Source organism: Cloeon dipterum, chromosome 4 (assembly GCF_949628265.1).
Source record: "Cloeon dipterum chromosome 4, ieCloDipt1.1, whole genome shotgun sequence".
Classification (NCBI taxonomy): domain Eukaryota; kingdom Metazoa; phylum Arthropoda; class Insecta; order Ephemeroptera; family Baetidae; genus Cloeon; species Cloeon dipterum.
In genome coordinates, this window is record NC_088789.1 from 10,004,736 (window position 1) to 10,018,804 (window position 14,069).

At 39.5% G+C, this 14,069-nt stretch overlaps 3 protein-coding genes across 3 annotated transcripts; 2 read left to right on the forward strand and 1 right to left on the reverse strand.

The window, feature by feature from the left end:
• The first annotated feature begins 29 nt into the window (after positions 1-29).
• LOC135944592 (brain-enriched guanylate kinase-associated protein) lies at positions 30-3,708 on the forward strand. Its single transcript, XM_065491646.1, has 6 exons — positions 30-261; positions 614-822; positions 886-1,060; positions 1,111-1,194; positions 1,246-1,402; positions 1,787-3,708. Exons 1-6 carry the CDS (start codon positions 232-234, stop codon positions 2,179-2,181), a joined length of 1,050 nt encoding a protein of 349 aa, XP_065347718.1. The 5' UTR covers positions 30-231; the 3' UTR covers positions 2,182-3,708.
• Sym (symplekin) lies at positions 3,695-8,947 on the reverse strand. The gene is made up of 19 exons (XM_065491643.1): positions 8,672-8,947; positions 8,172-8,599; positions 7,962-8,117; positions 7,759-7,907; positions 7,554-7,708; positions 7,278-7,496; positions 6,966-7,145; positions 6,698-6,913; positions 6,550-6,643; positions 6,273-6,489; positions 6,028-6,223; positions 5,731-5,969; positions 5,497-5,675; positions 4,882-5,042; positions 4,698-4,827; positions 4,459-4,646; positions 3,955-4,131; positions 3,853-3,897; positions 3,695-3,796 (listed from the first exon to the last, which is right to left on the reverse strand). Exons 1-19 carry the CDS (start codon positions 8,753-8,755, stop codon positions 3,761-3,763), a joined length of 3,249 nt encoding a protein of 1,082 aa, XP_065347715.1. The 5' UTR covers positions 8,756-8,947; the 3' UTR covers positions 3,695-3,760.
• A 129-nt stretch (positions 8,948-9,076) lies between these two features.
• Mrgn1 (Mahogunin ring finger 1) lies at positions 9,077-13,894 on the forward strand. Its single transcript, XM_065491645.1, has 11 exons — positions 9,077-9,280; positions 9,443-9,561; positions 9,790-10,037; positions 10,091-10,278; positions 10,363-10,517; positions 10,578-10,829; positions 11,812-11,987; positions 12,159-12,240; positions 12,294-12,461; positions 12,517-12,762; positions 13,062-13,894. The coding sequence occupies exons 1-11, from the start codon at positions 9,193-9,195 to the stop codon at positions 13,299-13,301; spliced, it is 1,962 nt and encodes a 653-aa protein (XP_065347717.1). The 5' UTR covers positions 9,077-9,192; the 3' UTR covers positions 13,302-13,894.
• The last annotated feature ends 175 nt before the right edge of the window (positions 13,895-14,069 follow it).

Sequence of the window (14,069 nt, forward strand, 5' to 3'; positions counted from 1 at the left end):
CACAGTCGCCACTGAATTGGTCGTGTGGAGTAAACAGCTGTTCAGAGTGACGATTTTGAAGTAAGACGCGAGTCGTGTAAAAATAGTTTTGATTTTCCACGTCACTTCGAATCTGTAACATAGCGTTTTTCGCCCTGAAAATATGATCAATCCCAGCTTTTAAGCCGACAAGGTGAACTTAAAAACTGATCTAGAGCGTGTGTTCTACATCGCATCAAGAGAGAGCATGATATGGCCCACAACTTCAGACGGTCATGCAAAGTAGGTCATTTTTCTGTTTTATTTCCGTGTGATGATAGTGATTAGATAGAGCGTTTCCCATCAGAATCAGTTAAAATTTTTGCGCGCAGTCTAACGCAGAGAGTTATTAACAAATTTAAGGGGCAATGGAAGATCCGACAAACGATTTATATTTAGATCCTGTACAACATGCAAAATGTTTTCAATGATTGCAACTGTTGGCATGGGAGCTGTTGAAATAATGAAAAAACTGCGGAAGCGTGCTGTTATTTTTATTCAGTGTCACGTTTGCATGCCAACGGTGCATACGCTGACTTGTTACATTATTTTTGTGAATTGGCACATTCTTCAAACTGACGTTGACTCGTTCTAGGAATGCGGGTGCCAGTGCGAAGGCTGCAACGACAACACATCGCTGCACTTGCATGTAGAAATCGAGAATCTTCAGCAACGTCTTCTTGAGAAAGAGCATCACATTGTCAAAATGGAAACAAACTTCCTTTCGGAAGCAGACAAATATCCTGACGGTGAGGTGGTTGCCATGATGGAGGAGATTGCCGTTTGGCAGGACAAGTACAACAGGTTATATTGCACAATCCTTTTGTTTCCTGTGCTTAAATTAAATTATGTACTGTGGTGTTGCAGATTGTATGAAGCGCACAAAAAGCTGCAAAAGGTTAACCAGGGACTTGAGGACAAACTGTTAAGAATAGTCGATAAATTTGAAACTGAGAAGAGTGTTTTGTCTAGAGAGTTGGGCTCGACGTCTAGGTCGCTGAGTGAAGAAAAAGCCAAGTCGGCAAGACTAAAGACTGAAAATGTAACTATTGAACAGACAATCTTGCTTCTTTACCAATTTCTTTATTACAGGAAAGATACAGAAATGATGTAAATTTAACAATTCAGCTGTTGCAATGCAGGCCAGGGAATTTTATGCCTCAAAAGATGGATTCGGTAAATATATTTACTCTCTCTGATTCTTTCCAATAACATTTTTCGCTCTAGTTACCCTCAGATATCCAACAAAAAGTGAAAACCTATGTAAATAATAAGAAGTTAAATGGTGGAAGTTTTCCGCAAAGCAGGCCTGAGCCGAAGCTAATAAAAGTGCCCATTCCTACTTTCCCACCGACAGCGATGGTCTATTCTGTCAATAAAGGAGGTTGGTATGATGTGGTGTTTAGAATATTTAATAGTGTTCACTATTAAATCAAATTGTTATTCTGATCAACATTTTTATTTGCTATATCAAAGATTTTAAATTGTCGTTGCTTGTTCACTAAAAATATTCAACAAAAATCAAGCAAGAACATAAAAGTTTCTGTACAAGGACATTTTCGTGAGTCAGAAAGCTAGTATACAAGAAATATCGAATGCAGCCACAGGCACATAGCTTTTATGCAATCATGCCCCCAATTTTTTTAATGTTTTAATTTTAATAGATACTTGCAAACCACGTTTGTAAATATTTCATATTTGGAACAGAGGCTTCAATTAATTTACGAATGTCAGTGAAAATAACAATTAATTGTGGTCTTTGGTGCAGAGCCGAACGGGTCCGCAAACATAAGCGATCCTGAGGAGCAGCCCGTGGACATCGTGTCGGCCGCCATCATGGCGAAGGTTCTCGAGGAGCGAGAGCGGGAGCGGAGTATGCAGCAACATTGTGAATCTTGCCGATGTCCTTCGCTGGCGGAGACAATGAGCCAGGACGTGGCAACGCAAACGTCGGACCACGTGTCGGTGGCCATACTGCCTGCAAACCATAGCAACATCCTGCTGGACAACATGGTCGGCTACCACTCGCCAAAGCTCGGTTCCAGCTGCCGCAGCGCTGTGCTGGTCCACAGCCCTCGCGGCAGCAACAACTCGACCTCCTCGTGCAACGATTGTCTACGAAGGGGTCGAGGTGAAGCGTCTGAGACAGAGACGGACATTTAGCTGACGAGTTTTTGGTATCTTTTAAGTCTAGTCGTAGCCTCAAGAGAGCAGGACCAAACCATGCAAAGTGCTGGCATTCAAAGGACACAATGTAGCTCGTTCTGGTGAGAAAGAAGCGTTAGCATTTGGGTTTGTTATGAACATTCTGGTATATTTTTTATAAACCTTAGGTTTTTTCAAAACTGTTACTGGTGACAAAATTGAGAGGGAGGAAAAAATTAACAAAGTTGTTTATGGAAAAGTCAAATTTTAGCTGTTTTCATATACTTTCTTTGATAATTTCTCAAAAAAACTACATTTTTTCATGAAAGATACACAGCTGAAATCTGAGGTGCTATTTTCACTTTTCCGTATGAAGCTAAAACCAAGTCAATGCATTTTAAATGAACAGTCAGACTCTGGATTCGTGGACTATAAATTGTAACTCAAACCTTTATCTGTTCTGTTCCCATTTTATTTTGCAGTCTTTCCTTAGTAGGTCTGGTATTGGTTATTTTAAATTTGAGAATTGAATTAAATTTCCATCTAAATTTCGCTATTCTGGCTTTGCCTTAATAATGTTATGTAAGTAATAATGATTCAGTGAACTTAATTGTTACTATCACAGGAACCCTTTTTTAGCCCTACAGCTTCTTTCTGGACCAGATAGCGATCTACCACAATTAGGATTTAATGCCATGAATGAGATTAATACAATGTTTTAACCGTTACTGCAGCGAACAACCAAATGAGGCAATTTCATTTCTCTGTATGTTAGGCCTAACTGATTGCTCATCACAACTGGTGCTTCAGACGTGGTACTGACTAAACTGTAATCAGGTGGAGCAAAAGGTACCTCAATATATTTTCCAAAGTAAATAGTTCAGGTCTTAGTTCTATAATCAGTAACCAGACACTTTCAAATTCATCCAGATTTTTGCGTTACGAGTGACTCGAAAAGAATTTTAAATGATTGAAAAATATATTATGATTCATTTTACTTTTCAGATTTGCAAATCCCTTACCACTTAAAAGCACACAAAAAGTATAAATCATGTGTGAGTCAGTGTGATTATATTTCTTTTAAATGAAGAATTTAGGGGCTTAGAATGAGCAATAAATTGTTTCCTGTCAGTTATGGTTGTATATAAATTTAACTATTTTGAAAAGAAGACATGTCTAAATTATGTGTAACTATAACAAGCGGCATTAAAATTTGGACCAAATATTTTCACTGGAAGGATTCAGCTAATAGCCTTACTAGCTATAAAATACTGTAAATATTTGTTCCTTCTTGTCTGTTTCACAGCAAAATTATTTCCAATGCCCTGTTCATGTAATTATCATTCAAGAATACTTTGATTGTTGGAAAATACTGAAATTTTTTGGAACTTGTGGATCTATTTGCAATTGATGTGATAATAAAATACAGTTTGTTGTTATGTTAAGGCATTTCCATCTTAAATCTAAACAGAACATCTATGTGTAGCCAACTGATAACCAAATTGATCATGCTCATGAATAAACAGACAGATAGTCACTAAACAACATATTTTATTTAAATATTCTATCCCGACATGATGTGGTGAAAGATATTTGATTACTCGTCTCCCGGAGGTCCAGGTTGATTTGAATTCTGGTACAGAAAATTTAAATCAAGTTCAAAAACCCCTGAGAATATTAAAGCACTACCTTGCCCGTCAGTACTTCCATCACAGTTGAAGGAACGTGAGCTCTCTATAAAATTTGTTTTTAATCAAATTTCTTAAAACAAATATAATTGAAATAGCATACCTGGTTCTCAGTAAAACTCTGTACATGCTCCAAGAGCGGTATCTTCATGTCGGGACAAATGGTAAATACATCTTCCAATTGGGGAGCCGGCAATTGCAGCAACACTTGAAAGCTTTGTGGCATAGCTCTCTGACAGCATTTGACGAATCCCTCCCATACTTTCTTTTGCTTCCACACCTAAACAAGATTGAACAATTATTGATCTACTAAACACTTGCTCAAGCGGGAAAAGAGACTCATTGACGTGGAGCTGGTGAAATGGGATTTGCAGAATACCTTTCAACTGACACACATACTAAAATTACACCAAATCAAATTGTTGCTCCAAAAAGGATCTGTAGTGGTTGCGGGGCCGAGCTCCCACTCCTTTTTCATTTTTAGTCTAGGGTATTGTTATTCATGAGATTGTTAGAAATTCGTTAATGCAACATAAATTAATTGAAACCCACTATAGAGCTTAAAAAAATCTTAGATCCCTGCCTTAAATTTATAATTCTTGTGTACCTGTTTCTGAATCAGTCGTTGGAGAATGTTCATAATGAAACCAATCAGTCGAGGGTAAAGCGCAAACGACTGAATTACAGTCCTCATGAACAAGGTTGGCAGCGGGCTCTGCTCCATTAAACTCTGCATGACGACAGCCAACACTTCTTGGGTGTAAGCTTGTTGCTCACCAAAGCAAAACGAGGTTGCTGAAAGAAAATTTGAATTAAATGAAATTTTTAGAATAACCTGAAAAATACCCTTCATGATGGTCTTCATATCAGCCTTGCTTGTGTCGATGTTGTGTAGAGCAATCAAAAGTTCCGCCGGAGTGAGAGGAGACGTGTAGCTAGAGCCTTCAGAATGGGTACCAAGCAGACGGTTGAAAACCTGAGAGTTAAAATTTTGTATGCAAACAAACTGAATGGATCATATTGAAAGTACCTCTTTAACAACCACAGGGTTCAAGCTAATCAGCTTGGGCAACGCTCCGATCACCTCCTTCTTTGTTAAGCCATTGAGAACAGGAATCAAGAATCTGACGTCAGATACTCGAGAGTGATACAGGTCTCTCACTCTGTTCACCAATTCTGTACTTGGTGGGCCTGGAACAACGAAATTCAGCTTACTTTGGTTCAACCTACGCTGCCATTTTAAATTTGAACAATCAGTAAAAATAAGGAAATTAAAAATTTTCAGCCAAAGCCACACACTGACTGAAGGAACAATGGCATTCACAAGGGGGAGTCCTTTCAATGAACGGAAAATCCTTGTGAATTAAAATGTGTCCCTAAAATTTTCAGCTCAAATTATATGACATTTTCAAGCAATTTCAGAATCTCTTAATTAAAATCGCGGATCTTATTAACCATAAGTTACAATATCACGCTTAATTAGTGGCATTGTAACTTTTAAAATAACAACATCAAACAGAGCACAATTCACCTATTATTGCTATTCTATTGGCGGCTTCAAAAACGCTTTCGCAATTGGAGAATTCTTTCGTTTAATTTGAAAGCAAGACACACTATCGGGTGATCGGGTGGAAAAGGTACATACTCTTTTCTGTGAGAATGTGGATGACTCTTGTCACTAGGGTTTCAGCGCCTTTGGGACATTCCTCAACCAGTTTCAGCAACTGAGGAGATTCCATGCCCATTCCCCGAATGGGCTGCTCGAGCAAACGAAGGATAGTTCTTTTGACATCAGCAACAGTTTGCACGTAAATTTTAGCCAACCTGTAAAATGAAGTAAATTAACCTAGTCCTTTGATGCAACAAGTAGCAAACTTACTCGTGAATCATGCTTTCATTGAGGGGCAGAAGGGAAAGGTACAGATAAAGACAAGCTCTGACGCAATTTTCGTTCCAATCCTTAGTGTTTTCCCTGCCTCTATCTTCTCCAAAAATAACTTCAGGTGGGTTTGGCAATCTTAGGAATCCTAAATAAAAGATTGCGTAGTCTTCAATCACCTTGCACTGAACACCTTTCTCGTACAACTCGTATACAGCGCTCAGCGCTCTACTGCGGATCTATTAGAATGGAGTTCAAATGTAGAGGGAGATTTAACATCCAAAATTGTAATAATACCAAATTGTTCTCATGGGCTGTGTACAGAAGCAAACAATTGAGGAAAAGCAGCTGCTTTGGTGGTCTTTTTGTTACCAAGTGCTCAAGCAGTGCTATTGAAGACGAAGCATTTTCCTCACTGCCGCATTGGGCCTTCAGGATTTCAACAGCATCATCAGTTATGGTAGGACTTTCCAAGTAGATTCTCCACATCAAGCTGGAACGAAATTTTAGGCAAAGAGCCAATAAAGCTATCAATTTCTTACGTATCATGGTCCTTGACAGGATTTTCGTTGGAAATTAGCGTGTTGATGATGCCGCACAACAGTTTGTTGTAGTTTTCTTCAGGCGCTTCAGCGTACTGTTTCCTCAGCAGGCTGCTGCTTCTGTTGAAACCCTGCATGTAGCTGTACTCTTCGTATAACCACTGTAACGCTAAGTCACATCGCTCACTGACGTTTTCCAGAATATAGTTGTATATTTCTAAGAGAAATGGTCAGTTAAAATTATCAATCCACAGGGATATTTGATTCTACTGCTTACCACCCCTGACCTCAGAAGGGAACTGCGAAGCAAGACTGGTTAGAATCTTGCATCTCGTGATCATTGCGCCTCCCAAGACAGCACTGTTATCAGCCTATTCCAATGGACATAAAATTATGAGCAACCATTGTGAGAGAAAATTTCTTACCTTCAAGATTCGAACGACAGCCATCTGAACCATCTTGTTCCTCACTTTAGAAGACATTGGCTTTGTTATTTCTGCAAGCTTCATGGTCTTGATCTTGGGTATTTTAGTTATTTTTGTAGGGGCCGGCACTGGCGTCGGAGCTTCAATTGGTTTGCTTGGCTCTATTTGCATTGGCAAAATTATGTCATCGTCGTCATCATCATCCTCCAGCAATTTCTAAAATCAGTTCCATTAGAAAGACACCAGAGGCAGTAATATAGAGATGTACCTTGTTAAATACTGAGGTCAACGCGGCAGACGCTCTCGTACAGTCGGGCCCAAACCCAGCGGACGCTATTTGAGTGGCCATCAATCTTGCGACGTGCTTAATTTGCCCGTGAGTTCCAGCAGCAGCAATGGGCGTGTAAGTTGAGCTGAAAGTGTTTGGCATCTTTTCCGGCAGGAATTTCTGCAGGCAATAAAAATCTTTTTAACTCTCCAAAAGTCCAGATAGAAAATAACATGGAATTTATAAGTGAAATTAATACTGATGCATAATTTCAAGAAAATGAAATGTCAGTGATTGAAATATAATTTATACCATTGCTTGCATGATGAGCTGTGCGGCCAAGTCTACGCCTAGTCTATCTGCTATGAAAAACTCCAAACGATCCAGGTCAGAACTGCTCAGAGTTGGCCTAGAAACGTCAGAGGTGCCCGCTTCAGGATCAAGCTTGGGCTTCTTTGCAGGGGGCTGCTGCGCTTCAAGCTTCTTTTGCCGCTTTCTCACTTCTTCTGGTTTGGGCGAGTTTTTAGCAATCTTAACAAAATAATCAGGTAACTAAATTTGCAATCGCCAGCAAAGCATTGCACACACTTCATTCTGGGTTGCCCCCAGGTCCATTAATAAAGTGGTGATGTTCGATAACATCTCAAATGCGGCAGGGTGTTTCAACAAATTCAACAGCTGCAGTTTCAAATGTTTCCGCACAGAGCTCACTTGCGACTTTGAAAGTGTGGGTGGTAGATTTGCTGAAAGGAAAAATTGAGTTTCAAGCATTCGCATAAGAGAGAATATTTACTGTGCAGGGTTTCAAAAGCGATGATCACTTTAGCCATGTATTGCGGTCTCATTTTAGCTATGAGTGTCAGCGTTCCCATACAGGCCATCAAATTGACGCTGCTTATATGGGCCGAGCCATGGAACTTGATTATATGCTCCAGAGTAGCACTATACAATTGAAATAAGAGTACAAATTATATATCTAGCAACAGAAATTCTTACACAGCTTCATCTTCAAGTCTGCGCCGTTTGGCTACTTTCAAAGCCATTGGAACATCGTCCAGGGAAAAATCGTTGGCCTTTCTTACGCTGTCAGCGTCGGTGTAGGTCTGCAAGAGAACAACCATCTCCAAAAACTTGACAGACTGCGTTCGGACACTGTAAAGAAATGCAGATAAGTTTATTCATCAACAGAATATAAAAATAAAGTACCCATCATTGTCGTGGTCAACCATGTCTGATATAAAGTTTCTGATTTGAACCACTTCCTGCCAGGTCTTCTCCAAAGTTTCAGAAACAGTTTTGGATTTTGAAATCCACATCAAAGTGGCTTTGTAGACCTGAGATGCTGCCTGCACTGCTCTTTTGATGACTTGGACTGATTCGTCCCTCAGCAGGGCCATCAGAGCGCTCGTGAGACGGGGCAAGACTTCAGGCTCATGTTTGCTCACTTCTTCAATAAAGCCTACGATGGCTTTCCTCACATCTGCGCAGGGGTCTCGTTGAAAGGCAAGAATTTCGTCCAAAAAGTTGTCCAGTAAATTTGGCGACATATGAATAGCGATTTCTTGCACTTTGCGAATGTTATCAGATTTAACCTTCTCATTCCCTAGCATGGCTTCATTTAGCAGAGAAACAACCTGGAAGGTAAATGTAAAATGTTAGATGACATGTCGTGAAAAATTAGATCGCAAGAACTAAAATGTACATACCCTGTTTTCAGTTCCATCCTCCTCCTCATCCGCAAAATATTGAGCAGCGGTGCTCCTGCGAGACTCTCCATCCGCTGATGCCATTTTTGTGCACGAAAACTAATATTGCATTCAACTGAAATGCTATCAAGTTGACAAATTCGACAAGCTGGATTAAGCTTTGATTACTCAACCAACAACCATGTGGTTTATCATGCGACTGGTTCAGTCCACAAAAATGTAAATAATAAATAAAACCATCAATGGCGGCCGCTACAGAATCTTGCCGGTCCCCGCGGTAAATTTAAGTTCAGTTGTAACACCGGTTTAAAAGCCATTCTTAAATATTACCGGTTACAAAATTTGTAAAAAAAACCTCTTCACATATAATCCCACTGGTTCCCACCTGGTCCCCACCACAGACTTGAAAAGTACACAGAAGATCTGAAATACCAAGATGGCTGACAGAAATAATTTATCTGACTTATCCCAGTGAAATTTTTAAGGTTTAATCAAACCCTGCGCGATACAATCCCAGAGAAATGGGTTCTCTCGCGAGCAGGCAAAACGCTGGGGTGGAGGAAGTGGATGTTTCCTCGAATCATGCTTACAAGTATCCTCCACGATCAGGTAAAAATGTGACATTATTTGCTATTTTTGTTTAGCAACCAGGCCATGTTTATGCTGTTAGGTTACTTTAATTAAAAAAGGTCGGCCGAGTATAATCTTAATCAAACTTCGCCCTGTGGATGTGGAAATAGAGGAGTGTATTTTTATTTGCGAATCTTACAGGAAATTACTTTGGCTGCCACTTCATCATGGGTGGTGAGCGATTTGACACACCTCAGCCAGAGGCTTATCTTTTTGGCGAAAATTCAGATCTGAATTTTTTAGGCAACAAACCTACGCCTGTGAGTATGATGGTTATACTGAATATCGATTAAAACTATTATATAAAGTTAAGTAATTATTGGCATGTGTACATTATCTTACCAAAGGCAGCCCTATTTTTTCTTTCACCTACAACGGTACATTTATACTCGCTCTAAAGTAAGCTCTGTTTACGTATTTTATCCTTTTTTAGACTTATTTAATTTGCTTGGTGAATATTTTCTATAATTTAATATTATATTTTTCAGTTCCCATATCCACCCCCTCAAGCAACTGAACCTACTAAGACATTGAAGAGTATGATAAACATAAGAAAAGAGTCTCTCCGGTTTGTCAGGGTAGGCTCAGCTGACAATATCAATAAAGGAACGCCACAGGATCCAAAAAACGAGGAGTCAAGCAGATTTACCATAGAGTTTACATTTGACTGCGACTGCAAATGTGCAATCACTATTCATTATTTGTGTCAGGAGGAACTCACTCCATTGGGTGTTACGTGAGTGATTTCTAAAGCAATGACTAGCATGTTGAGTTGAAAAATTTTGTTAGGTACGCATCAAGCAACCCTTCACTTTCTTCAGAGACTTTCCATTACAAAAAAGGATCTGGACAAACGTTCTGCCAGCCGTCTCATTCATTTAATCCTTCTATTCTTACGGAGGACCAGCTTAGCTATAACATGGAAAGAGAAATTTGTCCAGTCGCCATCCATTGTGTTGCTGAAGAGCCCGCTGATGGTAAGCAAAAAGAGTACAATGTGCTCAGTTGCTAACAATCCTTCCCTTACATCGCAAATATTAACTGTAAAAATATATGTGCAGAACCCAGACAGTCACACACGACCATTGCTGTAATTGACAGACATCCTGATGGGACTTTTGGTCTGCGTGCATTTAAACAGAAAATCTACGTAGATGGACTTTGCTATTTGCTGCAGGAAATTTATGGCATTGAGAACAAAAACAACGAAAACAAGGTAAATTAGTCTCTATGCGTTAAAGGTAGTCAAACACTGAAATTGTTGACTTTGCTGCAGGGTTCAATTGATACTGATACCGAAGACAATGGAAGTGAATGTGTGATTTGTATGTGTGACGGGCGCGACACTTTGATCCTGCCCTGCCGTCACCTCTGCTTGTGTAACAACTGTGCGGACTCGCTGCGGTATCAGGCCAACAACTGCCCCATTTGCAGAGCACCTTTTAGGGCACTCCTCCAAATAAGGGCTTTGCAGAAGACAAATAGCTCAACTCTTCCAATCGCGTCTGCAGTCACTGGCAACAATGAGGTAAATACTGATTTGTCTTTTTCTATTAAATTTGTTACCCTTTTAAGTTGTGTCGCTGATAGAGCTGGATTTGAGGGGCATAAATTTCAATCGTAAATAGTGGATTCAGCCAGCCACGCTGCGCCGCGCCAGCCAGAAAATTTTGGGTCATGTGGGCAGCTGCCGAAGAAAAGGAGTCAAAACTTAAAAAGTCCAGGAGAACCAAATGTCTTTCGGTCCTTCCAACCATTAAGAACTATCAAACGTTTTAAATACTGTCAGCCGTGCCAGTCACCGGTGAAAATGGCCAGCCGCTGCCACTGGGAAAATTTCGGCCAAGCCAGTCCTGCCAGCCGACTCCTTTAATCTCGCGGCTGAGACCTATAATCTTAATATCATTGTTATGAACCACGAATTAATGTTATCGTATTTTTAAAAGTTAAAAATAATTTTAAAAACGGAATCAGATCGTCACTTAAAGTTCTGCCTTTACTATCAATTTAAAATCATGCTTACATAAACTTAATTTTTTATTAAATGTGTTATGGAGAGAGGCAACCATGAGCGTTCCCTTTATTGCAAGCCACCCCTCTCTTTCAAAAAATCCCCTTTTGTATCTAATTTATAATCTGAACTATTATTTCTGGCGCCCAGGTCCCATTGTAAGAAGCCCAAGCCTAGAATGGGCCCAACGTTTTGCCCTCAAATTTAGGTCTTTGGTAGTAACCAAAATTGTCCCGTTATTGCTAGAGAAATGCTCACCAGCTTTTGTGTGACGATCAAATTTTAATGGATTGACTTCCATTGTGTTTGAGTTACACATCAGCATTTCCAATGCAAATTGGCTGTAGTTAACTTTTCCTGCTCTAACTGAATTAGGGATTAAAAAACCCTACCAAGAAAAATAATTTTGGTTTCACGTCAGATTCATAAATTTGTATGTTATTTTTTTTTAGATTTAACCTAAATAATACAGTTGACCAAAATTATTGTGTTGATGTAGAGCACACTTGCCGCTGTTCCTGCTGGATTTGAAGCTGTGTCTTTGATTGAGGCCCTGAATGGACCATCTCAGCCAAGCAGACCGGTGCATCCACCTCTACTTTCCAAGAGAGACAGAGCAGCTCCTACCGAAATTGAAGTTGCTTCTGCTACTCAAGCGGCTGAAATGCTGAACAAGTAATCTTATTTTTTATATTATGCCACCTCCATACCCCGCCATTAAAGTAACGGTGTCCACGAAAAAATATCTATTGCTAATTTTCAGTTTTTAAAATACGCTTTTCGCAAAACACATAAATAATGCAGGATGTTTTTTCTTGGGAATGATGATTCAATTTTCTATTCCAGATCAAATTTAGATCTCCAGCATTCTAGATCAGGAGATTTCAAGGAAAAACTGAGCCCATCTTCAGATGGTCCAATTTCAGAGGTAAAATATTTTGTTTTAACGTAAGCTGCGATTCTAACCAAATGTGATACCAGTTTCGAACAGCTGGTTCGGCATTGCGTGACAAAGATTTGGCGTTAGAATCAAAAGAGTGCAGGAAAGCCACATCTCCCACATCTAGTTCGGCTGCCAAGCGCCCATCTCGAAAGGAAAAATTGGTGAAAAGCAGGGACAAAGTGAGAGTCGTCAATGAAAAGAACGAGGTTTGGAAATAATTTCATCGCAAAGCCAGTTAGTCTCACATTCACGCAATCACAGAGTGGAGATATTTCGGACAATGAAGCAGACAGCGAAGCAGAAAAGCTGTCTCCGCTGTTAGATGCTAGCACAAGTACTGACCCAATTGTTTGCGCCAGTCCCGTCCAGAGCCCAAGAGGCGAGAAGCCAAGCAGGAGTACTCTCAACGCATGCCACCCAGCTGTTCACGGGGCTCAAGGGTGCGCTTCGGCTGATGAAACTGATTACTACAACACTGAGGACAAAATTCCCAGCGCTGCAGAAAAGGTAAAATCATTTATGACACTCAAAATGCTAACAAAAAAGTTAAAATTTTTATGCAGCGTTTAGACAGTACCATACTGATGTTTTTCTGTTCAATTATACTTGTTTATTCTTGCCATTATCCATACAATACATCATACAATACATAGTAAAATATGAATCAGATTTTAAATTAGGACAGGGTAGCAAAATAATGCAAAGTATCAAAATATATAAATTAAAATAAAAGAACAAATTTTAAACTTTGATTAATAAATTTAGTTGGATTATGAGAATATAAATAAACATCTTGTACTTTTCAGGCTGAAGCTCGGGCTGTGGCACCTGCAATATCTGCTGGTAACACGCCGATCCGAACTCCAGGAACTCCTCTGAGCGCAGCGACAAGTCACAGATCCAGCGGTGACAGTTTTAGCTCCAGTAGCTCTACTCGGCAGTTGCTGCCACCAGTCTTGATTGCTGGAGCGACTTCTGCAAATGCAAACACAACAGGACAGCCCCCTGAATCGTCCAAGTCTTTGGATGATATTGCTATGGTGTGATTTCGATGATTCCTCTCTATTGACCCAAATGGACTCTGATCCCGTTTGGAATGGTTACTTCCGTGATTTAATTAAGCTTCATTATTCGATATAATTAGGATTTAGTATGATCTGAGATTGAAAGCATTTGATATTATTGAAAAGTTAAAAATCAATGGCTAGAGTTAAGAATGTTAATTTATCAACTCTTTTGTCCAATGTATAAAGATTTATTTTTTGTACCTTACTAAAACTACAAGTTAAGCGTAATTCAGTTGTACTACAAAAGCCACTTGAAGAGAAACTTGAATTGCCTCTCTGTGCTCCGGTAAAGATTTAAAAAAGCTATCAGACGTTTCCAAGATAATATAATATGCTAACTCATGCTGGCTTGCAGCGTTTTATAGAACCAGAAAATTAATGGTACCAGCAACAGAGATAAGCCGAGAATCATGTCAAGATAGCGTAATTATTCTTTTTCTATTCATTGTCAGCACAATTGAATTGCACCCTTGGAAAACTATAATTTATATGCGTCTTGATTGATATTATGTTACGATTATGCGGCAGAAATTAGATACTTCCAAATAATAATGCTGATTTTAATCACTACACTAGACACGTGTTTCATTCTATATCCCACCACTTTTAAGTGGTTCATATAGGATATTATTGGGCAGGAGTGAATTGAATTTAGTGAGTAGTCAACTTGGGCGAACACGTGAAGAAAGTTTTTAGGTTAAGCTCATTATAGGCCATAAGATTGCTTGCATTTCAGTTGCACCTTCA